This window comes from Bactrocera tryoni, chromosome 1, assembly GCF_016617805.1.
Source record: "Bactrocera tryoni isolate S06 chromosome 1, CSIRO_BtryS06_freeze2, whole genome shotgun sequence".
In the NCBI taxonomy this organism is placed as follows: domain Eukaryota; kingdom Metazoa; phylum Arthropoda; class Insecta; order Diptera; family Tephritidae; genus Bactrocera; species Bactrocera tryoni.
The window spans coordinates 42,137,496-42,165,351 of NC_052499.1; the positions used below are offsets into that span (position 1 = coordinate 42,137,496).

Here is a 27,856-nt window from a genome sequence, read left to right on the forward strand (position 1 = left end):
TCACAAAAAACTCAAAGAAATTAAGAAAAACAAGTTAAAGCGTTAAATGGAGCTGCAAAGAAGTTCTGATACCATCTGAAGCATATATGTACATATGTATGTATACAAAAGTAATTTTATAGCCTCAAATTTAGACCTAAGCTTATATGTAAGCTTAGGAAATGATAGCTCATGTGTTATACAAAAGGTTTTTAGATTAGAAAATGTTTCTTTGTCATCGCAGCTAATCTCAATCTAATTCTGTTTTGATTAAAGTAATTAGTGTTTTAATGTAATGATGAAAAGTGTTGAATAGTTTTTAAAGCCCAATCTTTTGCATACATCTATACACATAATGTGTCTTGAATATATTACGGAAATAAAAAAGACGAGTGCCAGAGTAGAAGTAATGTTTTGGATCTAACGATTCTTATGAGCTCAGCTTTCAAGTTTAAGGTATCCTCGAACTATATTACCTCCTAAATTCTTATGCTACAAATATCTCTATAAATTAACATCGATAGTTAATATCAAACGAGAGGGGTATATGATTTGATTTACTCAATCCCTCGCTCACTTGTTGGCTACAAAACTCCAGTGCCCGAAATATAAAACCAAACAAAACAAGTTCAAGTAAAACAAAACAGTACTTACCCACCGCATAAACGCAGTACACCATACGAAAGTTAGCTTTGGTGTACACACAGTCGAACAATTAACGAGCACTCTTACAAGCAATAATAATAACAAAAAGGAAAGTCCAAATTCGGGCAGAACGGAATTGTAGATGCCAGTTCCCACAACAATCGGAGCTACATAACCAGAACGGACCCGAATTTTTTTCCGATCAAGGAGAGCAAACACTCAACACCATTCCACAAAATTACAAATTGTGACAGAGACCTGGCAATTAAAAATTCTCAAAATTTTTCAGTACTTAAAATTAAGGTGACTGAGGATATAAATATAACATTTTCTTACCTTTGTACAGAAGAATGAACTAATGATGATATAATTAATAGTATCTACGGCGCTGTCGATGTATCCCTTAATTAATCAAACAGAAAAACCATAGACAGGAGGTTTCTTTAACCATCCGTAGACATAGGGTAGGTCAATCCTTCAGAACGAGACTAACAGAAGTTATCAAATGGGCTTATGGTCCAAGCAGCAAGACTTGAAACTTTATTGTTGATAGCCAAGTGGCACTAAAAGCTAATCGCGGTACCAGCACGAAATCTTCCTGCGCAACGTCAAATTCCTAGACCTCACATTAGACTCAACCTCACAGTTGAATAGGCATGTGGAATTAACACTGTACAGAGCCACCAAATATGCAGACGCCACACCATAAATGCAGACGCCGAGCCGGTAGATCCTGGGGCTGCAGCCAGGGCCGATCAGGTCGCTGTATGCCATGAACGTAAGGCCTATTGTCACTTATGGAGCGGTTGCTTGGGCATCGAAGGCAACGCTGCGCTTCAGGGGCAATGCGTCTTCGTCCAACCGCAGCACTTGAAGTCATGTTGGAGCTCACACCGCTGCATCTAGTGTTCAAATAGGCAGCGAAGCAGAGATAAATATGCTTATGGCAGAAGAGGGATATAGCAAAGGGAAGACAATTAGGGGAAGACACACTACTGGCCCTTCTTCAAGGATATGGCGTTACGAAGAAGGTAAACTTCGGAGTGGAGTTTCACACTCGGCCTACTACTGAGGGCCAGAAGACATTGGAGCAGGCAGTGAGGGACCGCATACCAAGCTATCCATAACAGTTGGATGTTGTTTCCGAGCATCTTTCAAGCAGAAATCTTTGCTATAAGCAGAAATCGATCTCCCACGCAACTATCGCAACCAGCGTATTACTATACTCAGAGATACTCATACGGCACTGAAAGCGATTTCAGTTTATGAAGTCAAATCGTTATTAGCGAGGGAGTGTATAGGAATGCTGAATCGCCTTGAGCAATGAGCTGGCGACGATTTAACCCCCGCTCTGCGGCAGCTTCCAAAATGATAGGTCCATAACTATGCATTGAGGTGGGATCCCACATCATAAAAGAGTTGCTCCGCACGGAGAAGAGAGTGCAGGCAACAGGAATGCGCCACGCCAATTTGCTATTGGGAGGGTACAACCAAGCAAGGTTTAGAGACATCATCAACTTCCACCGAGACAAATTCCGTCTCCTTGTCGCCCTATGTAATGGGCACTGCAGGCTCAAGAAACACTTGTCCAACATGGGCATAATCTCTTGTTGCCGGTTTTGCGAAATGGAACTGGAAACTCCAGAACACCTTCTTCTAGACTGCCCAGCAAGCTCATGGCCTTTGGAGTCATTCAGATGAACAGGGGTCACATAACCTCCATGACGCCCAGCAAGATCCTGGAATTGTCAGACTGCTGGAAGCAAGAACTGTGCCCTTGCGAATATCCATCCTTCAGCCGATAGAGAGGGGTTTTTCAAAAAGACTGACAATATTCCAATTTTTAATAAATTTGACTGATAGAGTGCAAAAAATTATTACAACATTTTTTCATTCCACTCAAGTACTAATGGTGCTTAATTGGGATCTTTTTGAGAGCACAATAAGCTTAAATGATTAGGAATATATAATTATCATTTTTTTTATGTTTGCTTTACAATGCTAAAATACCTAAACAAACCATATATCGGTTGGGTTTCCTTTACAATGCTAAAATACCTAAACAAACCATATATCGGTTGGGTATAATAAAAATACATAAAACAATAAAGAAAGCAGCAATAAGGCGCGCACGTCACGTTCGATCGAAACTCATGGTTCCAGCATAGCGTGGGACAGACCACAAAACTGGTGACTTCAGTTTTGCTACTTGCATTGCATGCGCTGATGCTGCTTCAGTTCGCTGTTATATTTGCCGCTACTTGCTTCCTTTGTTTTGGTTTATTTGTTGGCGTTTTGGTGCCCAAAATTATATAGAAAACAACTCGAAACCGGTCAGCCGCATCAAAGGGGACGGCTGCAAGCTTAGCAGCACCTACTCATCTCTTCACATTCGATTTGGTATTTGATGCTTAGCGCATGCGCGCCAAACGTTCGCTGCTTATAAATATACATATGCATGTGTGTATATTTGAGAATGTATGTTACATATGCTGCACTCTTAACCAAGATTCAATGTAGACTGGACGCAATGCACGTTTGGCTTTAAATTTTTTTGCTTTTCTTCGGTTTTTGCTCACATTTGCAGCGCTGAAATGTGATGTGCTTGTACTTTGGTGTTACTGTAGTTGTAGATGAGTTTATTTCCTATACCAGCGGCTATTAAATTCCTACACGTTGCGGTTAAACTGCATTTTATCAAGCTTTTCTTTTGTACAATTGCTTTACGACCAGTTTTTATTTATGAATGCACATTCGCATGCTTGTATGTATGTATGTTTGTGTATACTTTTGCGAGCAAGGTAACTGGGTTTCGTGTTGGACGTTGCTACAGAAAAATGTCAAAGTTTGTTTGCAATCAAATTAATGTTTTAAGTACCTGGGAAAATTTTTGTTGATCAATTATGCAGCGCTTCCCAAACTTGTCTTTATTGGTGTATCAATAATATATGTATTTGATAGTTCAAAGTAAAATATATGACATTTTATTTATTTATACTGATTTATGATTTAATTTAATTTCAATTGGTTTAAAAACCAAAAATATTGACTTATGGACATCAAATGTTTGTTGCATTTATGTTTTTTTACAAATATATACAATGGGACCCTCAAATAATAATTTGAATTTCTATGTTTTGACCAATAATTTTATGTAAAAGTGTATTTATGTAGGAAAATACAATTCATACTCCAATACAAGTCATTCGCTTTAAGATCTGGATTAAGAATATCCCAAAGTTCGAATAATGCTTATAAAATTCGCAAACTTTTCTTTAAATTAAAAATAAATGTACATACAAAAACTATATTATACCCTTGATAGCACACCACTGATAGCTAAACACAATCATAGTTTTTAGAAAATTTTCTTGCAGTCCAGGCCAAACATAATACATAGAGGTAAGGTAACCAATGTACACACAATGCATTCCTATATGGGATAATATTATATTTGTATATATGAAGAGTGCCGTTAGTTTGTTGAATTATTTGAAATTATAAATAATTTGATATTGTTTATTACAGCTTTTTGTTGTTTACAAATCAGTATTATTTACTGCATAATAATCGACTTTTTTATTATACACTTAGTAACAACAACTAACAGAATAACATACTTATTAATCAATAGAAAAGTCGTTCGACGTTTTTTTCTTTTCATTTTTTCTCTACAAGCGATGCCGCATATAATAGTCAATAACTGTTGAAAAGGCAGCGAATCCGGCAGCACCCACAATACCTGCCTTAACACCCGCACGCAGACCAATCAGACCCCCCGTAACAGCGCCCGCATAGGTACCGTTCCGCCAATCAGTAACACCTCGATACTATTTAGAAAAGAGTAATTTATACAATTCTTTACATATGAATTATGATACTCACACTTTCGATTGTGCACTCTACGCCTGAGAAAACCATGCCAATCATGGCAAAATTTTTGGCGTAACCATGTGTTGTCTTGCGCATATCTCGTAAAATCTCACGAGCTGTCTGTTTCTTTTCGTGCAATAACGGGTCTGTGAGGCTGGGGTTTACCGAGGCGCTAAACAAACCAATAGCGGCACCCAAACCATAACCTGTAAACCAAAATAAAAACCAGCTATTAGCTAATTATATTTGTAACGTAAATTATGCTATTTATACCCATTACGCAGGCAGTTATAGACTTGAAGGCGCAACTTTCTACTGTCTTCTCAATCATTTTCTCTTCATTCGTTTTTATTTGTATTGGACCATTACTAGAGGGTACCACTATATTTTCACGGTATCTGCGATTGGAAGTTAAGTAAGTGATAACAGAATCAGTGAAATAGATGTTTCAACTATACCTATATAGATTCCCAACAAAATGCTGTGCCATTTCATCCATTTGTGCGTTCTCAAAAAATACGCGCTTATCTTCTTTTTGTACCGCGGGTAAGTCAACCATTTTTGTATTTAAACTATTAATTAAAAACAACTATTTGTAAGAAAAATATAAATTAACGATGTGCTTTTTTGTTTTTCTAGCCATGCGCGGCTGTCAAAATGCGCTGTCAGCTGTTTCCTCACAGCTGTTCAAATGACAAACACACTACACTTGAATGAGCAGTCATTTTAGTGCATAGTTATGTATAAATACAAGTTTAAATTATTTTTAACCCTAGGAGAAATGAATGTGCAGATGACCTATTTGAATATATACTTTTTTATGTTTTATTTATACCTTGTTTTATCACAAATTACAATACAATTAAATATTATTTATTGCCCTACAAATGTAAAATAATTAAACTGAAGTCAAAAAAAATAATTATAAAAATATAGATCAACTTTTTTTCATACATATGTATATCTCAATAACGCTTACAATGTTATGAATTGGGTGATTTAAAATTTAGACTGGTTTGGATTGGTTTAAAATTTTAAAATATAAACAAAAATTGTTAATTAAACGCGTAGAGCAATAGAAGTATTACACACACAGCTATAACTGCACCTAAAATAAGTGAATCTCTCTTCTTCTTTATATTGATCCTTTGTATCAGACTGAAATGAAGGAATATAAATGGTATACTCTACTTTTTAATATTTTAAATATTTGTGAAAACCTACCTCGAAATCAGAGGAAATCTATTGGATATGTCATTAAATCGTGTCTGCAATCGTTTGAATGCCTGTCTCTGCGAAAGTAAGTGTTCCCGAGTTTCAATAGCGATGTTTATTTGGTCATTGACCATATTACTTGAACTATAGTGAAAATAAAGAGTACATTTCTTATCTTAATTTATTTTTATAAAGTAACCACTAACCTGTTCAAATGAGTACTTTCTTTCAAATACAGATCGCGTCTACTTAATCCAGAAATAGTTGGACTGTTTGTGGCCAACCCGGAACCGCGTAATAATTCTTCACGCTCTATGCGAGTTGTGTGATTTGCGCAAATTTTATTGAACTCTTGCTTATATCCATGCAGGATTTCACGATGACGTTGGAGTGTATGAATAGCAGCAGCACCTGTTGCAGGAAGCTCTGACATATTTTCATTCAACGACGAAAGCTGTAACATGGATTGCCATAATATGTTATACACAATACTTCAATTTTCACATTTTACCTTGTCTAGCATTTGTGAAATTTCTTCCGAGAGGGAATCGAAGACATGTTCGCCTAATAGTGGTGATGTGTCGGTTGATGAACTGCTATGCAGGGATGTGCTAGTGCCTGCACCAATTTTGCTAAATGCAACTAACTTTAGGTCTATTTCGTTCTCCAAATGCCTTGCTTGCTTGCGAAGCGCTGCAAAAATTGAAATGTATATATAGAGTTAGCCTTTGCTCTTTGTTAAGTGTAGTCACTAACCATCATAATTAGAAACACCCATTTTTATACAAATATTTTCCAAAAGCTGCAATTGTATGCACTATCAAACACGTAAAATTAAACGAACTAATTAACAAAGAGAATAAACATTGACATTTTCCTATTTGTTTCTTCTTCTTAAAACTGAAACGTTCACGATGAAATAAAGTTGACCGGTGAATGTTACCGAATAAATACAGAATTCTGCCGATACTACAACAACAACACCGAAATCTTTTATTAGAAAATATTGCCCCCAAGGTGTTCCTTTTACTTTTTCAAGAAACGCATATTTAGACCGGAAGACACAATGAATTTGCAATGTGGAAATAGGGAAGTATAAAAACAAATAACCAACGAGAAGGTGCAAATCCTTGTATGATGGCTAACAGAGGTGAAAACCACCGAGTAGAGAATTTACCATTTTTAACATATTCGCTACTATTAAGCAGAGATATGTAAAAATGACAGTTTACTTGCAATGCACCTGTTTTGTTGTCGTTGTCCTTATTGTATGTTTGCTGCAGAAGTTTATTATAAAAATTCAACCTTCTTTAAAGAAATAAAACACAAAGCTTAAATATTAGAGACATCAATATTAACAACTACCGCTTTCAATGCAAGCAATAGCACAAACATAGTTCTTAATATGAAACATATAAAAAGATATTTTTTTAGCATCCCCAAAAATTTTAAAATTACAAACAAGTGTTGAATCATATCAACTTTACAAATTAACTTCAAAAACATAAAAATTACAGTATTTCTGGATACAAGAAATTAAATTCTCAATGTGCATAAAATTCATTGTATGAAGTTGATTTTTATTGATATAAAATATGAAAATAAAAGTAACTACTTAGTTTAACTTAAATAAGTATAACTATAAGTAAAACTGAAGATGACTTTAAATACATATACATACATATTTGTATGTATTCACGTCATGTTTTTTAAAAAGCAAACCGTTTATTTATGTATGTATATTTTCCTATCCTTAAAAGAATACACATAACTTATGCTTAGAAATCCAAAAGAGAGAATTTTGATTTACTTTATATTAAGTAACGTTCTTCTTGTACTTAAACCCGTACTGAAGGCTACTACACACATGCAAATTTCTTGCGTACCAATATACTATGTAACCCATCCTTATTGCTACCCTTCTATTATTGTCTATTATTCACACCATCCCCATTATTCATCGAATTTTCCATATTTTTAACAATGACATAGTTTGTTATGTGATTTATGGCTTCATCCTGTAGGCGATCGGGCCAGCGTCTCATATACGACTTAATGAAATCGCCGAAAGTATCCACTTTGTCCGGAGTAGCCTTGTGATTGTCGACAATATTTTTGACAATATCTACGAATTTATCATAATCCTCGGAAGGTTTTTTCATTTTGTTATTGTAATTTGGCAGAACTCCGTTGGTGTTTGTGTTGTTATTAGGTGCTGTGTTAAGTTGCGCTGAAGCGGCGGCAACAGCTGCAGCTGCTGCGGTGGTAGCCATAAAGTTGACATCGTTGTTTTGATTGGGTGGAGGTTGAGTGTGATCCATAAAATGTCTGTGCATTCCATATTCAGATCTTTATTAAAGTAAAAAAATTTATTAAGTTAGTTGCAAATGAGCATTGGAAGCAAATATGTATGTTCAAATATACTTATAAAATCCTTCGGAATTATTACTATTGAACTCTTGTTGAGACATTTGATTCTTCCAAACGGGAGACTCTGAAGCCGAAGGTAAAGTGCTCGGGTTAGATGCCGGTGTCATAATGCGTTTGTCACTGTAAATTTAGAAATATTTTTTTAGTCAAGTTATTTTCGTTTCTTAGAATCATAAACTTATACCCTGCTTGTCCGGCCAGACTTTTGAAAACATCATCCACTTGCGAATAGAATTTCCACGTGCTTATAATACCAGTTGTTTCAAAGGTTTTCTGCTCTTGCCTGCGAATAAAAAGTAAAAGATGATGAAATCACCAAGTATTTGCTTTATTTTTCACTTACCGGTAACGTTGAGTCAAATTGTTTACTTTAAAATGTACTTCTAGTGCTGATACAGGTACACCCAAAGCGGTTAACTGTTTTGCCATAGCCACATACAAATGGCCATTGCGTTTTATCGTGCGCAACTCATAGGCGCAAACTTTCCACAATTTAATTAATTCTAAAACTCCATTATCCTCCCATTGTCGGCGCTTTTTGTTGAATTTTTCATACTAAAAAGTGAAGAATGACGTTTGAATAGATTTTCGGAATCAATTTTAAGGTATCAATTTATACTTACAGGCATTTCACATGGGTCTCGAAAAGAGCAAATGGTATTCTTAAAGAACCTCCGCTAAGCGGCTTATTTATTCAAATTTTAATATCAGAAATATCTGAAAAATAAAAATAATAAAATAATCATGTCATGTTATAATTAGTATATATCATTTCAAAAATAAAGTATAAAAAACAAAATTTTAAATTTGGTTGCAACGAAACTATAATACCCTTCACAAATGCATAATATTTCTTAAAAGAACCTGATTTTGATCGGTCAGTTTGTATAGCAGATATAGTATGCTGAAGTGGTCAACACTTGTTTTGATAACAAAGTTGCATTCCAATTGCGCGCACAAGTCAACTTTAGAGCGTGTAGCCATGCAACAAGATGTCGCTGAGCAAAACAAAACAGAAAATTGCTTAATTATGAATTTCTAAAAAGTCGATAATGACGACATTTCAAATATCAATTTGTTCACCAACAACTAATGAAGTATTAAAACTTAATAATAGGTACACATACACAGTAGCAAAAAACAACAAACCTGAAATGTGTGCATTGGAATCAAAATTTCACAACATTTTGTAAACTCAACTTTAAGTTTTTACTATTTTCCTACCGGTTTCATACACATCACAATTTTTCTAATCGCTAAATTAAGTCGCTGATAAATACACTGGCGTTATAATGGACAGAAAATACAAACATAATCTTCAATTTCTCTCGCGCTCGCTGCTTTGCAACGTAATTATCGTTTTCTCACTCTCTGCGCTAGCGCAAACTGCGAAACATTAGGAAAAAGCGAAACAACAAGACCATCATTAACATTTTTAGTTACAATACTCATCAAATAACGAAATACACAATTGGAATTTCTTTACTGATAATTGTAGATACGGAATGATCATTAAAAATAAACCAAAATAAGTCCCAGATGGCTCTCCCACTAAATACTGTGCAGAGTTGGCTTCTTAGCTTGCAGCACTTGCACTGACAATGTACTATACTCCTTTAACACCTTCATCACAGCGAAAACACTTCGCTGATTGGATTTGGTAAACAATATGCATGGAAATTGGCACCAAGTTTAGTTGCATTAGATTTTATAGAATACAAAAAATTGTGAAAACAACAAAAGACAAAAAGTTGTTGGCTGACATCATAGAGCTGTGTGTAACTCATACTAAAGCGGATATTCAAGTATACTAAAACGACATGTGAAGAAGATGCGGATGCGCTCTCTGTGTTACACAGTTTAGACGTGAGATGCCACCGACGACACTTTCGTCCGTTACTGCACTTGTCCGCCAATGCTGTTGCAGTTGCTGTTGCCGTTTAACCAGAAACAAGATGGGTGCTATTGCAATTTCTGCTTCCCTCTATGTTTTTTATTATTTTTTCTCGATTTTACTTAATCGCACAGCCACCTTTACGTACACAGATCTAACCTACACATACTTATGCACATGTGTGTTTTGTAACATTAATCTCAGTGTTACCACAAATTTTAGTTGATCAACGCAAACGAAATGCCAATTCAACGAACCTAATGACCATTTCTGTACATCGTCCATTTGACTTTGTCATTTCATATTTCGTGGAACTTAGTATCAGTTTGGCCCTTAATTTCATGTCTTTCACTACACATTTTTCTCCACTCACATTTCTTCTATCCAAATGAGCTCTTAGCTTTTATATAAATTGCCGCTGCGTGTTCACACACACGCCGCTAATGATGTTGCAGCTATTTACTTTGTTGTTTTTCGTTTTTTCTCATAAACTCTTATACTTCTTATTGGTTATTAGTTAGTGAAAAAACTTAATCAATATGTTATCGTTCGTTGGCGTTTATGGCGGAAAGCAAATGATGTAATTAATCTAATGACAATTCCCATTCGCTGCCTTTCAACACTGTACGACTTTGACTCTCCGTGCACACAAACATAACACAACCGAAGCACAGAGACGTTCAATCGGAACTAAACATCGGCCCTGTCGTCGTCGTCGCCACTGCATACGTTGCCGCAGTGATTTTCTCTGTTACGGCGACGCCAACGTTTAACCTCTCTTCTTTCACTTACATCAAGTGACATCATTATTAAGTTTATGTGGGGCCATCATTTGTGCGTTAAAGCAACAATTCCATCATTGAAATAAACTCTCATAATGTATAATGTTGTATCTCCCGGTTGCGATGATGAGAAATGTAGCACTCTCTCAGAAAGCTGATGTTCAAACACGAGTTGACTGATGATTTATAATTTGACTGAAACTACTGACTATTATTATATAATTATTATAAGTTAACTGTTACTATATATAATATTTATTTTCATTATAAATAAATATTTAATTGATAGGAATGTAATGTGTGTGAATACTTTAAGTTAAGGAAAAGTATGCAATCCTTCTTTATTTATTATTTTGTTTTGATTTCATATATGCATTCTATGACACATTTTTATTTAAACAGCATTCAATACAGCATACTAGAGGCAAAATCTAATAAATTTTTCCGTTTTGAATTGAAAAAATGCTTCAAAATGAAATCTTATTGCGCTACGCCACTGTAGAATAAAGCAATGACCGAATTCAACTGTCGACTGCGCCGTCAGCAGAGGCTCATCATCATTAATGTTGATTGTATTTTTCGAGATTAGAATAAAAGAAAATTATACTCCATTTCATTGGAGCAATTGCTGGGTTGGAAATCAATGTTTGAATCTAACCATAAAAACACGCGTACTTGTATAAGTAGATGTATGTATGTATAAGTAATTATTTTTTTTTGTTTTTACAAATGAGTGATATCGAAAGATAATCAGGCTCAACTTCTATATAAAACTGATGCTTTATACAATTGCAACATATTGTATAGGGTTTAATTGTTTTCTTCACCTAAAATAGATTATTTGCATCAAAGTGCTCATCAAATAGAGTGTATGTATTCCTGGCGGATGAGGATATTGCATTGGGTCAGACCATGCTTATAACCGAACAAACGATAAGTGCTATAACTCAGTAATGAAAATGCTAAATAAAAGTTGGGATTAGTCAATACAAGTGAGAAGTGGCATTTGGATTATGTCTGGTTCTTTAGTATGTTAATCGAATAAACTGTTAAAGTTGTGTTAAAATAAATCGGTAATAATAAACCATAATAGAGAGAGACACTTTTGCAGCCAAAACAAGAGAGAGTCCGAAATGTGTAAGTACTAAGAGCTGGACAAGCTGGCCGACAGTGGTTATGCTCGAAAATTTTACGAAAAGACGCGGTGACTAACAGAAAGTTTCAAGCCCGGGAGGAGAACATCCAACCTGCTGCATAGCACTGAAAGCGTACCACCAAGAGATATCGAACCCGATTCCCCAATCGATGACGATGAAGCACACGTTCCATAACCCGACCATGAAGAAGTTCGAAAGCAATTACCTGCTTAAAGAACAACAAAGCGGCGGGGGCTAATTGACTGCCGGCCGAGCTACTAAAATACGGCGGCGAAGAACTAATAAGGAGCATGCAGCAGCATCTTTGTAGAATATGGTCGGACGAAAGCATGCCCGATGATTACAATTTAAGTGTGCTCTGCCCAATCCACAAAAAGGGAGACCCCACAAGCTGCGCCAATTACCGTGGGATAAGCCCTTTCAACATCACATTAAAGCCCACCGTCAACAGAAAGAAAAACCCCTGAAAAAATTATCGAGACACACCACCCCTTCGTCGATTTTGAAGCTGCTTTTAACAGCATGAAAAGGAGCTGCCTTTATGCCGCTTAGTCTGAATTTGGTATCCCCAAAAAATTAATATGGCTGTGGGACTGACAAAGAAGCGAAGCAGATGGGCCCGGTATTGAAAGAGAGCAAGACGAAATATCTCTTGACATCAAACAAAAAGTCGTAACATTCGTGACTTGGCTCCCACGTCACTCTTGACAGTCATAACTATAGTAGTCGTAGACCAGCATTAGTACCAACAACAACGTCAGCCTCGAAATCCAACGCATGGACGATGACAGCATCTGTTGAGTCGGCGTTACATGTTTTCGAGAGAAAGGTTCTGCGGAAAATGTAGGGCCTTTGCGCATTGGCAACAGCGAATACCGCAGTCGTTGGAACGATGAGCTGTACGAGATATACATACGACGACAATGATATAGTTCAGCGAATTAAGAGACAGTGTCTAGTTAGGTCATCTCGTCCGAATGGATAAAAGCACTACAGCTCTGAGAGTATTCAGCACAGTACCCGCTGGGGGCATTGGATGAAGAGGAACACCTCCACTCCATTGGAAAGATCAGGCGGAGAAGGACCTGGCTACACTTGGAATCAACAATTGTCGCCAAACAGTGCAAAGCAGAGCGCTGCTATTAATCAATGACCGCCTCCTTTGAGAGCTTGTGTGAAAGCGAAAGGTGGCCATTTCGTATTACATTTTGTATATCACTCGTTTAATACACGTGTATGCATTATTAAATAAAATTAACTATATTAAAAAATCTATTATAATTTAATTTTTATAAAGCGCTGATCTTGTAACAGAACTTATGGCAGAACTTGGTAATATCAAAATCCAAAAATATATTAGCAAAACAAAGGTAAAATATATATAATGTTAAAATAACTATTTATTTGGAATTTACAATAACATAGAGTACTGTTTTCATATGTAATGCAATTTATCTTACTTCATATTATTTTGCTGCTGCTCCATGTCGTTAAGTCGCACTGCCAAGAACACAGTATTTTTACAGGAGATTTACGGGAGGATTGGGAGAACGCAGTCAATTTTACGCGCAACACCAGAAAACAAATGTATACATATGTATATGCATGTAGGTGTCCATTGCAAGGTAATGCAGTAATAACAAAAAACAACAATAATACATACACACACCTTAAAGATAAATATACATATGTAATTTGCCGGTCATCATCATTATGTTTAGCTGTGGCTCTCTGTTCTACAGTAACTAATGACGTCGACAGCGACGACGACTGTGACGACAGCAGTAACGACAACGACACGATGGAAGCTCCAAAGGGCATGTATGCCAAACTGTACGTGTGTGTGTGTGTGGAGGCGAAAAAGTTGATAGGTAAAGGCAAATGTTTAAACGAAATTGTCATAAGCGCAACGAATATGTAGCAAATAACAAAAATCAAATAATGACTCCAGCTTAATGGCGTCTAAGGTGGTAATTATCATTAAAACGAGCAACAGCACGACTGTGCTACGATAAGATATGTATGATGTACTTGTGTGAATACTTATATATGTAGTTGTTGGTGGAGTTGTTGGCACGCCGTTTGCGCGCCAATACATTCGTATACGGACAGAGGCAGGGGCTGATGAGGCTTGAACCCCAATAGCAATGAAAATTCTTAATGGGTTCGAAATATAATAAATTATTTACATATCTGTAAATAATATGTATACATATGGATATGTATGTATGTATGTGAATGTGCATGAATGTTTGCAGAAAATTTTTAAAAATAAAGTTGCCTTACAATATGGATTTAAAAGGTCGACATTTGTCATTAGTAATATAACGCGTGATTCAACTGGATGTAATTTTTTCAAAAGCCTTTTTTTGACAGATATTGGCAGATTTTATGTAGCTCTGCCTTCCCAAACGTCCTCGTTTCGCAATATGGGCGATCGTACATTATCGAACCAAATTTTGTTCATCGATGAGGCTCATTTCTGGTTTAATGGATATATAAACATGTAAAACTGCCGCATTTTCCCGCTTAGATTCAGTCCTTGGATCAAAACATCATGAGTGGCATTCGCCAGTTACCAGTCGAAATCCTAGAACGAGTCATCGAAAATTGGACTCAACGGCGCGGCCAACATTTGAAAGAGATAATCTTAAAAAAAAAAAAAAATACCAAAGAATGTTTTTTCGAATCATAATAAACATTTTCCATTAAATTTTATGTTTCTGCGTTTTTTCTTTAAAAATTACGATCTCCCTTTAATACGAAGTCGAACACAACAAATTGATAGCAACACTGCAGGCTGAAAAGCCAGTTAGGCCTGAAATATTGTGTCAAACAAAAAATTACTATCATTCCTCGGTGGAATACTGCCAAAGTTTCAATTTTCCAATCGTTCTGACCTTATATGTATGTTCGAAAGTGACTATACCTCGATCAAATCTAAAAATCTAAAAAATATAATGGGTTTATTGAATCTTTTTTATTGAAATTGAAATGAATTTTTGATGACTCATGCCCAGCTCTTGATCGATTCTAAGGCTGCTACTACATATGCCGGTCTCTTTTGACCAATTCAGCAATTGAGATGCATTTTTGCCTTAATCGTTGTAGTACTGTAAAATATGTCGTATTTTCTCTTTATTTTGCTCCATGTTTGCGACGCTATCACTCACGAATGACTTTAAAGAAACGACAATCAATCAAAAACGTGTTAGCGCGTGAAATGAGCTTTCCAAAAAGGTATAGCATGACCCGATGCGACGATAAAACTAGAACTACGCGCTTTCAGCGCCAACAAGCGAAAATACCGCAAGACTTTTTTGACAACCTAATATAACGGTCACTTGACCGGTTTGCTGGACTTCTTCGTAACCGCACCAGCACAAATAGTGGAACAAGTTAAAAAAGGCTACAAAGGTAGCAACGAGAGAAATCATCGCAAAAATTCATGAAATTTTGTTAGAGGACGTAAAATGAATTTCAAGGAGTTACTTTAAATCATTGGCATCACAAGTCATACTATTCACGATTTTTTTAAGTGAAAGCAACGTTCTGCCTTATTCAGGTGAACTGTATGAACTGTTTCCCAATATACCATAGATTTTCTCAAAAGATGATGCCAAAACGGAAAAAAATTCTGTCTGGTGCAGGGAAGTACCCAAAGATCTTTTAAAAAATTTAATTATACCCTAAACAGGGTATATTAAGTTTGCCACGAAGTTTGTAACACCCAGAAGGAAGCGTCGGAGACCCTGTAAAGTATATATTTAAATGATCAGTATGTTGAGCTGAGTCGATTTAGCCATGTCCGTCTGTCTGTCTCTCTATTTGTCTGTCCGTCTGTCTGTATATATACGAACTAGTTCTCCAGTTTTTAAGATATTATATTTTTTCAAACGTCATTTTCTCTTCAAGAAGCTGCTCATTTGTCGGAACTGCCGATATCGGACTACTATAACATATAGCTGCCATACAAACTGAACGATCGGAATCCAGTTCTTGTATGGACAACTTTCACATTTGACAATGTATCTTCACGAAAGTTGGCACAGGTTATTTTCTAAGATAATAATGTGATATACGATCGGAATCTAGTGCTGGTATGTAAAACTTTTGCGTTCGACAAGATACATATATTCACGAAATTTGGTATAGATTCTTTCTAAGGCAACAATGTAACTCCGAAGAAACTGTTCACATCGGATTACTATAGCATATAGCTTCCATACAAACTGAACGATCGGAATCAAATACTTGCATTGGAGACTTTTTCAGTTAACGAGATATATTCAAAATTTGGATGAAAACCACTGGCCGGTTATGTACATGCACCTGTGAACGGTATATTTGCTTCGGTGTAGCCGAAGTTAACGTTTTTTCTTGTTTTTGTGCTGCGATGATTGTGCTCTATCTAGGCTAAGATCCTGTCGAGTACTGTAATGTTTGATTTTATGTTTTCAGTTAAAAATTCCGGTCAGAACCTTTTCGCATTGCTTAGGGGAACCACCAAAAGTCAATTAATTATAGCAGCTTAGAAATTTTAGTAGTAAGCAGTTATTAAACAATCCCCCTCCCTCATTTGCCGAATAACTGGCTTCACCCAGTGGTGTTGGACGCCGATTAATACTTACAATACTTAGCATAACTGTCTTTATGTATTTGTTTTGTATGCTTAGATCGCTATTTATTTACTAACAAAATTCAATTACAACATAGATAGATCTTGGTGTTCTATTAAAATGTGTTAAGTTAAGGGAAAACATATGTACGTATTTGCTAATTCTTTTCGTAATGGTTTTAAATAATCTAACAATAATTATAACTAAATTAAGTACGACTGGGTATTTGGTTGAGCTCCTTCAACTTTATATGGCATTCAACTGGAATGGCGAACCTGGTATATGCTCGTCACCCCACTTGGCCACTAGCAAATAATCGCCCGGGTCACGCACTTCATATGTAATTTTGTAAACATTATTTCCGGTATGCTTAATGACGACCTCATCGCATTGTCCTTTTGGTCCGAATATGCCAACAAACAGCATGTTGTTGCCCGCGGCCGAACCATCAACGGTGAACTCGTTCTTCTCTTCAAGTGAAATGTGTGTTAAACCAAGTCCACGATATGTCACACAACTGGCGTCTGATTTGAATACGGGCACTAAGTGTGATGGAGTTTGATGTTAAAAGATAGGATTTGCAAATATACAAATACAGGCTTTGTTCGGAAGGTGATAGGACTGAGTTGATTTAAAAAAAAATTATTTGAACCAATCGTTACAACTCTTTAAAAACTTTCAAAACAGGCTCTTTCTACATCGATGCAGCGCTGCCAGCGCGATTTCCAAGCATTGAAGGCGTCACGGAGGGTATTTTCCGGAGTAGTTTTGAGAGCAGAGTTGCATGCTGCTTGGATCCCCTCTGTCGTCTCAAAATGTTTGCCTTCCTATCCACTGTGTCACTCAGAAGATTTCCTATTTGTCTCGGGATCATACTCAAAGATCCAAGACTCGTCACCTGTGTTTGTCGAAGTCGCAGGTCTCCCAGCGCGGTCTTCATCAGCGACCTCTTTCCGGCCCTCAAAAAAGGCATGGTGCGAAACACACCCTTTCTTGCTAAAGCAACATCTATGTAAGCCTGCTAGATCATATCAAACGTCTCTATCGCAGATTTACCGAGATTAACACCCAAAACCTCTGCTCTAATGAACGCTGCATTTTCGGCTTGCACCACTCACAAAAACACGTTGCGCGAAAATGTTTGTCCTGACCCTCCAGGTGATCGGAGACAACGCCCTCTACCGAAACCAGTCGGTGCGGGCACGCTCCAAAGTACAGTCGCGGCGGAAGAAAATCAGTCCTATTACTTTCCGAACAAACCCTGTAATCAAAAGAATTTTGTTTGTAAACTTACATTCCATTTTGCGCACATTGCTCTCGGGTTCACCGCAAATGGAGACTATAATGAATGGCGATTTGGGTAATGGCACGGAATTACATTTGATGTGTACTTTATAGAGCCCTGCCTCTTTCAGTTGAAAGCTCGCTCTTAAACGTTCCGGATCAATAAGTTGTAGAGGTGTGATAGCGGTTATGCCAGAGGGGCTTTCAGCCTGCAATATATTGTAAAAATATTCAGCTTGAATAACAGTAAATAAATGCTAATACAATAAGATATATTTTTGGAAGAAATATATAACCTTTGAACCAAGACATACTACATATATATGCTATAGGCTAGTATGTTTGATTGTTGTAACAGCATCAATAAATCCAAATAAATGGGGGCTTATGCGTTATAAAGGGTGATCCACTTCGAGGCTCTCTACTTTTTGAAAGAAGAAACACAGAAACTTCAAATTTAATGGGGAATATTTATTTTCATTCGAAAGAAAATTGTGGGTCCATCCGTTGAATCCAATTTTCGATAACTCGTTCGAGCATTTCGACTGGTAACTTGCGAATGATATGGGTGATATTTTGTTCTTACATATTCCCACAGGAAAAGTTTGACGATCTTAGTGACAAATCCACCGGCTCAAAACGTGAAATTATCCGTTCACCGAAGTGCTCTCTAAATAAATACACTGACTTATCACTCATAGAGTGAAGCGATGTCGCTTGGGAAGGTCGAGCGGCTTCAGTTTTTGTACAAGCCATATTTTGTACGTTTTCAATTTAAGATCTCGACGTAAAATTCGCCAAGTTGTTCCATACGTAAGTCTTTCCACAGTGAAATGCCAAACAATACTGAACAAAAATAAAATAACAGCTTGACACGAGTTACGCGTGATCTGATATAAAATGCTATTGAAAAAAGTAATTGGATCACCCATTAAATATAAATGAAAATAAAGAAATCAATATGTTAAGCCATACTCGTCTCACATTTTCTTAATATTTATATTTATTTTAATCTTTTCATACAGATCGATTTTGGAAACAGGATCATATTAATCTAGATCATCAAACTACAGATAACTGTATCCATAAAACATTGAAAGCTACTAGACCCTCAAAGTTAGGAATCAATATAGCACAGACTTAGGGATACATTCGTAAATTTATATTTTTGGCAAGAAATATGAACGAAATTAGTGGGTTGATCTCAATATTTTTCTTCTCACAGGTTTCTTAGACGTTTGTGCAAACTTAAAAGCTTAAAATCTATTATCTCAAGAAGTGTTTCAAAAAATTTCACCACTGGCAGGAAGGAAAAAAGTGTGAACTTTAGATAAAAGGGTTTCAAATTGTTAGTTATGATTGCTTAGTGGTAATTTAACGGTCATATGTGTATGTTCAAACTTAGTAATGACTTACCTTGACTTCGAAATTTCCCTTCACACCATTGCGTTTGATTATGAAATCCACTTCCGAATTTATACGCATTGCGCCATTCGGGAAGTGAAGTAGTTGAACTTTGCTGGGGTCTGTTAATTCGGGTGCAACTAACACCAGCGGATTTTCTGTGGGGTATGCATCTAAAATATAATAAAGATCCATATATGTAGATAGAATGCTTATCCAAAATATTAATAAATTTGTAAATGCCTATAAGGTAAGTTCGTAAGCAAATTATTGGCTTACTAAATATATCGCTAATTAAAAAAAAAAAACCAAAATTGATAATGTTAGTAGATACATGAGTAACGATGTCTGCAAATTTTGTTGGAATGTTGAAATAGTCCGGGAGACTACTACTGTATGAGTGTTTTGTAATTTTTGGTTCCAACAATAGCTGGAAAATCTTTTAGAAAGTTATAATTAAATTTGTATTGTCCATCATTTAAAGTATGGATTCAGGGTTAAAGAGAACTTTCAATTTTTTATTCATATGTACATATGTATATATTTTAGCTAAATTCTATATATTAAATACAATAAATCCCCACTGATAGAACAGAACTAAAATCGAATTCGACTTTTAGCATACTCTTCGAACAAGTGTTAGTTTAGTTTTAAAATCAATATTATATTTCTTATGGACACCCAACTTTGGATGCATTGCTTATCTAAGTACAATTTTGACACCCCCAACGGTTTCAGTGCCTATTTAATCGTGGCAATTATTTTACAGAGTATTATAGTTTTGTTCACCTAACGGTTGTACGTATCAGCTAATCGAGATAGGGTTATACAGGGTTTGTCCGGAGAGTAATAGGACTGATTTTATTCTGCCGCGACCGTACTTCGGAGCGTGCGCGCACCGACTAGATTCGGTAGAGGGTATTCCTAGCTAACGAGCGAGCGGCTGTTCAGTTGTCTTTGAGCACCTGGAGAGTCAGGACAAACATTTTCGCGTGACGTGTTTCTGTGAGTGGTGCAAGCCGAAAATGCAGCGTTCGTTAGAGCAGAGGTTTCGGTGTTAAACTCGGTAAATCTGCGAAAGAGACGTCTGATATTATCAAGCAGGCTTACCCAGATGTTGCTTTAGCAAGAAGTGGTGTGTGTCGGCGGCAGCAGATCTTTTTGGAGGCCGGGAATAGGTTGCTGATGAAGACCTGGGAGACCTGCGACTTCGACAAACACCAACGACTTGATGACTTGTGTGCGCAACGTTTTGAACTCAGACCGTCGACTAAGTATTCGTTTAATTGCCCAGATTTTAAATTTATCAACATTGTGACGGAGCACTTGAACACGCGCAAGATTTGCGCGAAGATGGTCCCAAAAGTGCTCACCACGACCAGAAATTGCGGCGAGTGGAGTATGCCAAGAAAATTTGAATATGGGTGAAAGTGACCTCCAAGTTTTGAATAACGTAATCACAGGTGACGAGTCATGGATCTTTGAGTACGATCTCGAGACAAAGAGGCAATCATCCAAGTGGCACACGCCGGCAGAGGGGATCCAAGCAGCACGCATCTCGGCTCTCAAGGCTATTCCAGAAAATGCCTTCCGTGACGCCTTTAATGTTTGGAAATCGCGCTGGCAGATGACGAGACGAGCTGAAATCCGGGTGTCTGTCTGTCCGTCCGTGCAAGCTGTAACTTGAGTAAAAAATTAAACTTGATGCCGCACATCCATTCCTTAGTACAGTACGGGCTCGTAGATGGGCGTAATCAGACCATGCCCACGCCCGCAAAACGTCATTAACTATAAAGTACTATAACTGAGCACTAAATTAAATAACAAAAGTGTAATTTTACACAGGGAATCTTAGTAAAAAGTGACAATTGTGGGCAAAAAAATTTGAAAAAGTGGACGTGTCCCCGCCCTCTAATAAGTGTAATGCACTCCTAAACCACTAAAGCTACAAGAACAAATTTTTCTTAGCTTAAATACTATAAAAACTCCTACCGACCGACCGCTCACTCATCATATAACAGTACGGTTAAAAACTACTAAAGGCGCGATAAAATAATAAATAAATACGCCATAGACGTTAAAATTAAACTCCAATATGGTATGAGAAGGCGTAATGGAACCGTGGTAAAAATTGTAAAATGGGCGTGGTACCGCCCTCTTTTTAGTGAAGTCACATATCTTTGGAACCGACTGACCGATTTCGACTATATTAAGTACGTGGCATTTTTTTCATATTCTTATTTCGCAGTACACAATTTTAAATTCCATTTGATTTTTTCACTATCCAGAGCACTTCCCTTAACACCCATATACCTAATATATAGATTTGCGATCTTCCGAGTAACTTTATACCGCATATATCGGCCAATATATGAGCTATCTCATTGAAAATGAGAGAGCGTGTTTTACTCATAACAGTATATCTTTTTGCCTAAAATAGATAAAATTGGGCGGAAACTTGACCTATCCACCATATAACTAATATCAAAGTATCCCTAGGTTACTTTGTCTTATATCAAATATTTCCAATTCATTCCAATTCATCTATTCCATTTATTAATGTTTTAACCATTTCCTTTATTCACGTTTGTTAGCGAGTAATTTACTATATCCATTTTGATATTTAGTTAACGAAATATACAAATACACAAATTACGTTAGTACGGATGTGAAAAATGATGTCTAAAAGGATATAGTATATACATATGTATACTTAAAAACAAAATAACATAATATATAACTAAATATGTACATTGATTTGCTTGCAGAAGCGTAATTTTTTTAACCAAACGAACGAAAACTTAGAAACTTGCCATATATACACACATTTGCTTATACGTATATATGTACATATTTATAGTATGTATATATCTATGTACTCACCCGCGTCTGGGGTTCTTTGGTATTTTCCAAAAATACAATCATTTTCACTGTCGGCATTTGTGGTGTTGCAGTAGCGTGTCACTTCAGCGCTGCTGCTTGTATTCAACCGAATCTCCTGCGAGACACGAAACATATTACTACACAAGTGAGCCGTCTCAGAAACTCGTGACTCTTGTGATGCCAATAGTTTTTCGTATTAATCTATATATTTGTATAGTGTTGTTTGCTGTTCACTACACAGTTTTAAGATATAGCACAATAATTCATCTTATTTTGGAAAAAACAAAACATATTTTTATGCCAAATTATGTTTGTATGTATGTACATATGTATATAAGTATATTATATGTTTGTTTAGTTTTACATCACTTTTACTTTTCACCAATCAAAAACGACCAATATTTACGAATAGTGTGTGGTTTCCGTCTGAGTGACCCGCTCGCACTGATTCAATATTTTGAAAATTAATTTAAAAGAACGCTGCTTATGAAAAATTTTCAAATTTAGAAAGATGCTACGGAAGACAAGAGAGAACGCGAGTTTGTATGCATAAGTTGGGCTACTGAGTGTATGCATGTTTTTGAATATCCAGATGAGCAGTTGATAGGGTGCGCCTACACAGTTAAGTAACTGAACTGAGAGTTCTTAATTTGTCTGTAATTAAAAGTCATTTAGTATCCATGATCTGAGAAATTAAAGTTTTTATAAACATCTGTATACACACATGCATACATATGAACGTAGGTATATAAATCGCAATTTGTTTTAAATAAATCTTTTGTCTTGGTTGCATGCAGTTGACGTTGTTTTGCATAAATTAACTGAATTAGTCATCATCGCATGCGAGTCGTTATGTGTTGTGTGCGAGTGCTGGCATTTCGCCAAAAAATTTCAATTAACATAAATCTTTCAATTTGACAAAGTTCTATTTGTTCGAATATGTATCAACACATGACAACAACCACAACTACAAATGTACTTAAGAATAACGCAATCTTCCTCACCTCGCCAATTTTTTGATAGGTGCACGTTTTTAAATTTCAAAATAAATATTAAGTAGGTGCATTTTCATAGACTAACAGTCGCTACCGCAGCTTTATTTGTCAAATGACGTCTAAAGGTGCAAGCGAACATAACGAGTCTATTTAAAGCAACATATTTATATCAGCTGTGCTGTCGGTATTAAAACTGTGTGCACTGTTCACGGTCAATGACGCGAAGGGTACAATGAAGAAATACGAAGATTAAAAATATGAAGAAATTTTAATTAACCCGGGTGTTTTAATTATATTTAAAGCAAAACAGGTAAACAACATACATATGTCATAAACATATTGCAATAATGTAAGTCGCTGACAGAGGGCAATTTGACAAAATACTTTCGATACTGGGTTTTGGTAATATTTTTATTGATATTAATTTTCATAATATATATTTATATAGCAATACAAGCAAAACACTAATTCCAATATGTGTTGCAATTAGTGAGATCCTTACGTATTTCTAAGAAAATGTCGAATCAGTGAAGTCATTTACATCTTAAAATGTTTACAATATATGGAATACATTTGCTTTTAGTGATTACAAATATTTGAAGTGAATTAAAAAAAACAAATTGATTTGGAAATACAATATTCATTACGTCCTTCGCAGAAATGTTGAACTCGAGTTGTCATACAAAGTTTTGCGTTAATAAACAAGTATGTACTTTAATAATTCATTTATTATTATATATTTAAAAAAAATATTAAAAATTTGCATAAATTATGCTTTTAACATGAACCGCTTTTTTTGAAGCTTTTTAGCTCATCTACCGACAGTACGAAATTAATAACTATATTTTTGTGTTCTACCATACTTTTTTCCATTTTTATTTTGGCCCACTTAGTTGCATATTATGCTTCTTTCCACTTGCAAATCAAACTGTTCACTACAATTTTTTTCAACATAGTATAGTTGTATCACATAATTTGAAGAGTTAGAAGCTGTTGGTGGCAAAATAAAATGCAACTTGGCAAATGTTTTTCCCAAATTTGTCGAATGGCATTAGCGGTATTCTCATTTTAAACTTAACCAACTTAATAACATTTCTATTCGCTTTAAGATGCACAAACAACTAATTGGCTTAATCCTATCCGATGGCAGATGTGACGAGCTCGGCAACATCTGGATCGGTGGTACGCACAGTTAGCTGCATTGTAACGCCATCCGATAGCGCAAGTTTCGATCGCACCAATATTTCTGCGCCACCTCTAAATGTGCCTATGAATGGAAACAATTTCAAACATATTAGTTATGTGCACACGTAAATATAATTAACTTAAAAATGTAACAAAAATTTGTTACGCTTACCTGAACAAATTAAGGTATGTGTATGCGTTCCCTCAGCCACTTTCTCAGATAAGTTGGCCGCGCCCAATCCGAGGAATTTCAAAATAGTATTTACAGCGTCCTGCAATGTACTCACGGCGGACAGCGAATACGTATCCTCAGCTTCAACCCACTCTGTTAAAAAAATGTAATGTAAGTACAAAATACATTTGAACTTATTAAACTTTTGAATTAACCTTCGGTATCTGCGGCATCCCAAACTGCTTGGAAATTGCTCTTTTTCGTCTTCTGAATTTGATCAGCAACTGTGATTTCTAAGTCCTCTAGCATATACTCCTCTTCGTAGCCATTGTCTGAATCTGGTTCGCCCGTATTCGGATCGCAGTCCTTCACCACAAAACGCAATGTGGCGCCAAATGTTGCTGGAAAATTGATTTTAAGTCATAATAAAAGTACGAAATTGCATTACTTGTGATTTCATACCTGCCGAGCTGGCAATGTCGGGTGGGAATTCGACAATAACAAACGTCGTTTGCAACTCATTGTAAGGCAATTTGGGACATGGAATAACGGCGCGTGTGGTAAATCCTTCTGGTATGGTTAACTCTACCCGCACATTTTCTAATATTTGATCGGGCAAAGTGTTGAGACAATCAAACTAAAATTTATTAAAACTTAATATTATATATTTTCTAAACAACAAAAATGCTAAAAAACGTACCTGAAATACGATGTGATTGGCGAATATGTGTTTAATGCATTGTACGGTGTATTCTGTTTCACTCTCAGTAAGTTGAATTGGGGTTGTTGTACGATGAATTGGTCCTAGAACTTGTATACCCGGTAATTGTGACAGACGTGCAGCACTTTCTTCCTCACGTGTGATTTTGGGAGCACGCGGTGCTAAATATGAATAACATATCCGTTGAAATAACGGGATTGGAGCAATATTGAAATACTTACTATTAGAAATGAGCATAGCCTCGTTGGCAACTTCCTCCTTGACAATAGCAGTTTTGGGTACAATTGATATATCGAAACTAGTGGACAAATCGCCATTCAAATGCTCTGTTAATGCCTTTTCCAACAACGTCAGTGAGCATGTCTCACGTTCAATAATGTAGTGCTTGTAGAGTTCCGGTTTGTTGGATTGCAAAATGTGCAAATAATAAGTAGCACGATCGCGTACTTCATCATCGGGATCCATTTGACAGCGACTTAGCAATACCAAAATATTATTTATTAGTGCCGGGCAGGAGGCACCAAATTGCGCCAGTGCTGTAACAGCCGCGGCGCGCACAATGGGACTTTCCAATATAACGCGATTGTATATGAAGCGTATGTATTTAGATGGTGTATTAGCGAAAGGCCCCTCCTTGCCTAGTAGGTGCAGAATGCGCACTGCTAGCGATACGTGTTCACAATCTTCAATAAATTCACAAAGATGAGAAAGACCGGACTCCTTTGCTTCAGCATTTTCCTCAATAATCGTTATAATGGTGTCCACAATTGAAGTTTTGTATTCTAGACCGCCTTCTTCACGCAGCATGCCACTAAGGAAATTCATCAAAACAGTATGTTTGCGTGGGTATTTGGAGCAGAGTGCGCAAATCGCTTGGACAACGACCACTTTAAATTCATCTGAAATTTCAGCCACGAAGGAGGAAATTTGTTTCATTAAACGTTCTACGGACGATTCAGCGCCGGTCTTTAACAAAGTGGTAATAGCCAGCGTGGCAACGGAACGATTTGTATCGGTTATAAGACCTTCCAAGTCCAAATTGCAAGTGGTGACTGCAGCTGGGTGTGTCATTGCAACTTTGTTGAGCGTGCGTACAGCCGCAAATCGCAAAGTGGCTTTTTGTGAGCTGCAGAATAGTTGCAAAATTGAAAATGCTGGCGAAAGTACACGTGCATTAGTGTTCTTTAAGTTTACAATGGCATGCGCAGCTTCATAGATGACCATTTCACTCTTGTGCCGTAGACATGATTCAATAAAAGTGAACATTGGCGAATTAGGCATGTCTTCCGTTGAGATATCTTCTTCCTCAATAAGCTTACAAGCGATGCGAATCTGTAAATTTTAGAAATTTAATATAAAACATAGGAAATTTACTTAATTATATCTGACTTACGAGCATGCAAACTGCATATGGGCTCTTCATTGAACTACGTGTCAATTTGTTCACCAATTTGGACACAGCCAAACGATCGGATTTACGAATGTGATAGAGTAAGCCCAATGCATGATATTGCACCATAATGTTGTCGCTATTAAGTGCTTCTTGTGCTTCATTTGCCCAGCGTTTTACTACATCGCCGGCGGTGCTTGCTAAACGCAAAGAACTTACAAGCGCGGCGCACGATACGGCAGAGTTCTTATCCACGATGCATTGTTTCATATAACGTTCAACAGCTTGCAACATTGTATTATCTGTTATGCTGCAAAGTGCACGTATAGCGGCTGGACGGTATAAGTCCTCCTTGCCAGTCATATCCTTGGTTAAGGAACTTGTTACAATTATAACATCTTCAGCAATGGAGCTAAGCTCCTTAATTCCCAAATAGACCATCCGTCGAAGGACGACATCTTTCGATTGGAATAATTTCGTCATGGCAAAGAAACAATCCGTGGCTTCACGAGCTACTAATTGTTCGCCCTGATTGATCAAGTATAGAATTTTGGTAAGAATTTGGATGCATTTTCGTGGGTTAACTGGTGTGTCATTGAAAGTGCGTGTCTCCTGCAAAACCGATGTTTTCTCCAAATTTTGGTAGATGTTGGTGATGCCTGTTTTGAAAAATTATTAAAATAAAAATTTGTATCTCTTGGTTAAGTGAAGTGGTGCAATATATATGTATATGAATATATGCAAAAAGAGGTAACAGAATGTGACATGTTTTGTAGTGGCATATTTAATAAAATTGATTCCATATTTAAACATTATTCTTCAAAGTTGGTATTGAAGTAAAATATACATAAAAATGTAAGGTAAACATTTTATTTATTAGCCACGTTTAGTTTTCTTATTGAAACCATAATTATAAAAATCTAGAAGCGGCGATAGAAAATAGGACCAAATTATGCCTTGCTATTCATAGCAAAATACGATTTTGATCTTACCTTCATCTTCATCATCTTTATCACGGCGGAAAGAACCCATTGCTGGAATTACTTTTTTTTTAAGATGTGGTTTAATTAAATGTTGCAAATGATTGAAGAACTACAGATATATTTTTGAGATATTTTGTGAAAAATTTACACGTCACATCCACTAACAACTGTCAAGAACAATGAAGTTTGGAAGGAAATGTCAAAATCAAATACAGTGTGGTATAGCGAAGTAACTTTAGCCTAAT

General features: G+C 36.4%; 5 protein-coding genes across 8 annotated transcripts; all 5 read right to left on the reverse strand.

Moving 5' to 3' along the window:
• Nucleotides 1–4,099: 4,099 nt before the first annotated feature.
• Nucleotides 4,100–5,160, reverse strand: LOC120782794 (mitochondrial import inner membrane translocase subunit Tim22). Its single transcript, XM_040115268.1, has 4 exons — nt 4,956–5,160; nt 4,771–4,895; nt 4,510–4,703; nt 4,100–4,454 (listed from the first exon to the last, which is right to left on the reverse strand). The coding sequence occupies exons 1-4, from the start codon at nt 5,054–5,056 to the stop codon at nt 4,296–4,298; spliced, it is 579 nt and encodes a 192-aa protein (XP_039971202.1). The 5' UTR covers nt 5,057–5,160; the 3' UTR covers nt 4,100–4,295.
• A 184-nt stretch (nt 5,161–5,344) lies between these two features.
• On the reverse strand, nt 5,345–6,570 carry LOC120782793 (Golgi SNAP receptor complex member 1). Its single transcript, XM_040115267.1, has 5 exons — nt 6,469–6,570; nt 6,224–6,405; nt 5,919–6,166; nt 5,722–5,856; nt 5,345–5,655 (listed from the first exon to the last, which is right to left on the reverse strand). Exons 1-5 carry the CDS (start codon nt 6,488–6,490, stop codon nt 5,553–5,555), a joined length of 690 nt encoding a protein of 229 aa, XP_039971201.1. The 5' UTR covers nt 6,491–6,570; the 3' UTR covers nt 5,345–5,552.
• Nucleotides 6,571–7,436: 866 nt separating this feature from the next.
• LOC120766407 lies at nt 7,437–10,711 on the reverse strand. Of its 3 annotated transcripts, none has more exons than XM_040091855.1 (6): nt 10,410–10,711; nt 8,766–8,859; nt 8,486–8,697; nt 8,327–8,425; nt 8,137–8,262; nt 7,437–8,061 (listed from the first exon to the last, which is right to left on the reverse strand). In XM_040091855.1, exons 2-6 carry the CDS (start codon nt 8,769–8,771, stop codon nt 7,638–7,640), a joined length of 867 nt encoding a protein of 288 aa, XP_039947789.1. In that variant the 5' UTR covers nt 8,772–8,859; nt 10,410–10,711; the 3' UTR covers nt 7,437–7,637. The 3 variants fall into 3 exon arrangements, with proteins under 3 accessions (XP_039947789.1, XP_039947792.1, XP_039947791.1); XM_040091858.1 differs by lacking the exon at nt 10,410–10,711 and adding an exon at nt 10,294–10,376; XM_040091857.1 differs by lacking the exon at nt 10,410–10,711 and adding an exon at nt 9,292–9,648.
• Nucleotides 10,712–16,633: 5,922 nt separating this feature from the next.
• On the reverse strand, nt 16,634–23,477 carry LOC120768072 (filamin-A). Its single transcript, XM_040094602.1, has 4 exons — nt 22,166–23,477; nt 19,295–19,455; nt 17,889–18,087; nt 16,634–17,136 (listed from the first exon to the last, which is right to left on the reverse strand). Exons 1-4 carry the CDS (start codon nt 22,296–22,298, stop codon nt 16,841–16,843), a joined length of 789 nt encoding a protein of 262 aa, XP_039950536.1. The 5' UTR covers nt 22,299–23,477; the 3' UTR covers nt 16,634–16,840.
• A 389-nt stretch (nt 23,478–23,866) lies between these two features.
• On the reverse strand, nt 23,867–27,766 carry LOC120768050 (coatomer subunit gamma). Of its 2 annotated transcripts, XM_040094577.1 has the most exons (8): nt 27,621–27,765; nt 26,632–27,287; nt 25,460–26,570; nt 25,218–25,399; nt 24,980–25,154; nt 24,733–24,918; nt 24,518–24,670; nt 23,867–24,427 (listed from the first exon to the last, which is right to left on the reverse strand). In XM_040094577.1, exons 1-8 carry the CDS (start codon nt 27,658–27,660, stop codon nt 24,297–24,299), a joined length of 2,634 nt encoding a protein of 877 aa, XP_039950511.1. In that variant the 5' UTR covers nt 27,661–27,765; the 3' UTR covers nt 23,867–24,296. The 2 variants fall into 2 exon arrangements, with proteins under 2 accessions (XP_039950511.1, XP_039950503.1); XM_040094569.1 differs by having other exon boundaries at nt 25,218–26,570; nt 27,621–27,766.
• Between the last annotated feature and the right edge of the window lie 90 nt (nt 27,767–27,856).

What these genes read in the sequence shown, in the direction of transcription:
- LOC120782794 (XM_040115268.1), bottom strand. Translation starts at nt 5,056, where the DNA reads ATGGTTGACTTACCCGCGGTACAAAAAGAAGATAAGCGCGTATTTTTT. An exon ending in TATAACTGCCTGCGTAATGG is followed by an intron (nt 4,704 to 4,770) that starts GTATAAATAGCA and finishes TTTGGTTTACAG; the next exon opens with GTTATGGTTTGGGTGCCGCT. An exon ending in TAGAGTGCACAATCGAAAGT is followed by an intron (nt 4,455 to 4,509) that starts GTGAGTATCATA and finishes TTTTCTAAATAG; the next exon opens with TATCGAGGTGTTACTGATTG.
- LOC120782793 (XM_040115267.1), bottom strand. Translation starts at nt 6,490, where the DNA reads ATGGGTGTTTCTAATTATGATG. An exon ending in TTTCACAAATGCTAGACAAG is followed by an intron (nt 6,167 to 6,223) that starts GTAAAATGTGAA and finishes TCCATGTTACAG; the next exon opens with CTTTCGTCGTTGAATGAAAA. An exon ending in GAAAGTACTCATTTGAACAG is followed by an intron (nt 5,857 to 5,918) that starts GTTAGTGGTTAC and finishes TTTTCACTATAG; the next exon opens with TTCAAGTAATATGGTCAATG.
- LOC120766407 (XM_040091855.1), bottom strand. An exon ending in AATTTGACTCAACGTTACCG is followed by an intron (nt 8,426 to 8,485) that starts GTAAGTGAAAAA and finishes TTTTATTCGCAG; the next exon opens with GCAAGAGCAGAAAACCTTTG. An exon ending in AGTCTGGCCGGACAAGCAGG is followed by an intron (nt 8,263 to 8,326) that starts GTATAAGTTTAT and finishes CTAAATTTACAG; the next exon opens with TGACAAACGCATTATGACAC.
- LOC120768072 (XM_040094602.1), bottom strand. Translation starts at nt 22,298, where the DNA reads ATGTTTCGTGTCTCGCAGGAGATTCGGTTGAATACAAGCAGCAGCGCT. An exon ending in CCAAAGAACCCCAGACGCGG is followed by an intron (nt 19,456 to 22,165) that starts GTGAGTACATAG and finishes ATTATATTTTAG; the next exon opens with ATGCATACCCCACAGAAAAT. An exon ending in AGGGAAATTTCGAAGTCAAG is followed by an intron (nt 18,088 to 19,294) that starts GTAAGTCATTAC and finishes AATATATTGCAG; the next exon opens with GCTGAAAGCCCCTCTGGCAT.
- LOC120768050 (XM_040094569.1), bottom strand. Translation starts at nt 27,660, where the DNA reads ATGGGTTCTTTCCGCCGTGATAAAGATGATGAAGATGAAG. An exon ending in CATATGCAGTTTGCATGCTC is followed by an intron (nt 26,571 to 26,631) that starts GTAAGTCAGATA and finishes TAAAATTTACAG; the next exon opens with ATTCGCATCGCTTGTAAGCT. An exon ending in GGATGCCGCAGATACCGAAG is followed by an intron (nt 24,671 to 24,732) that starts GTTAATTCAAAA and finishes TTTTTTTAACAG; the next exon opens with AGTGGGTTGAAGCTGAGGAT.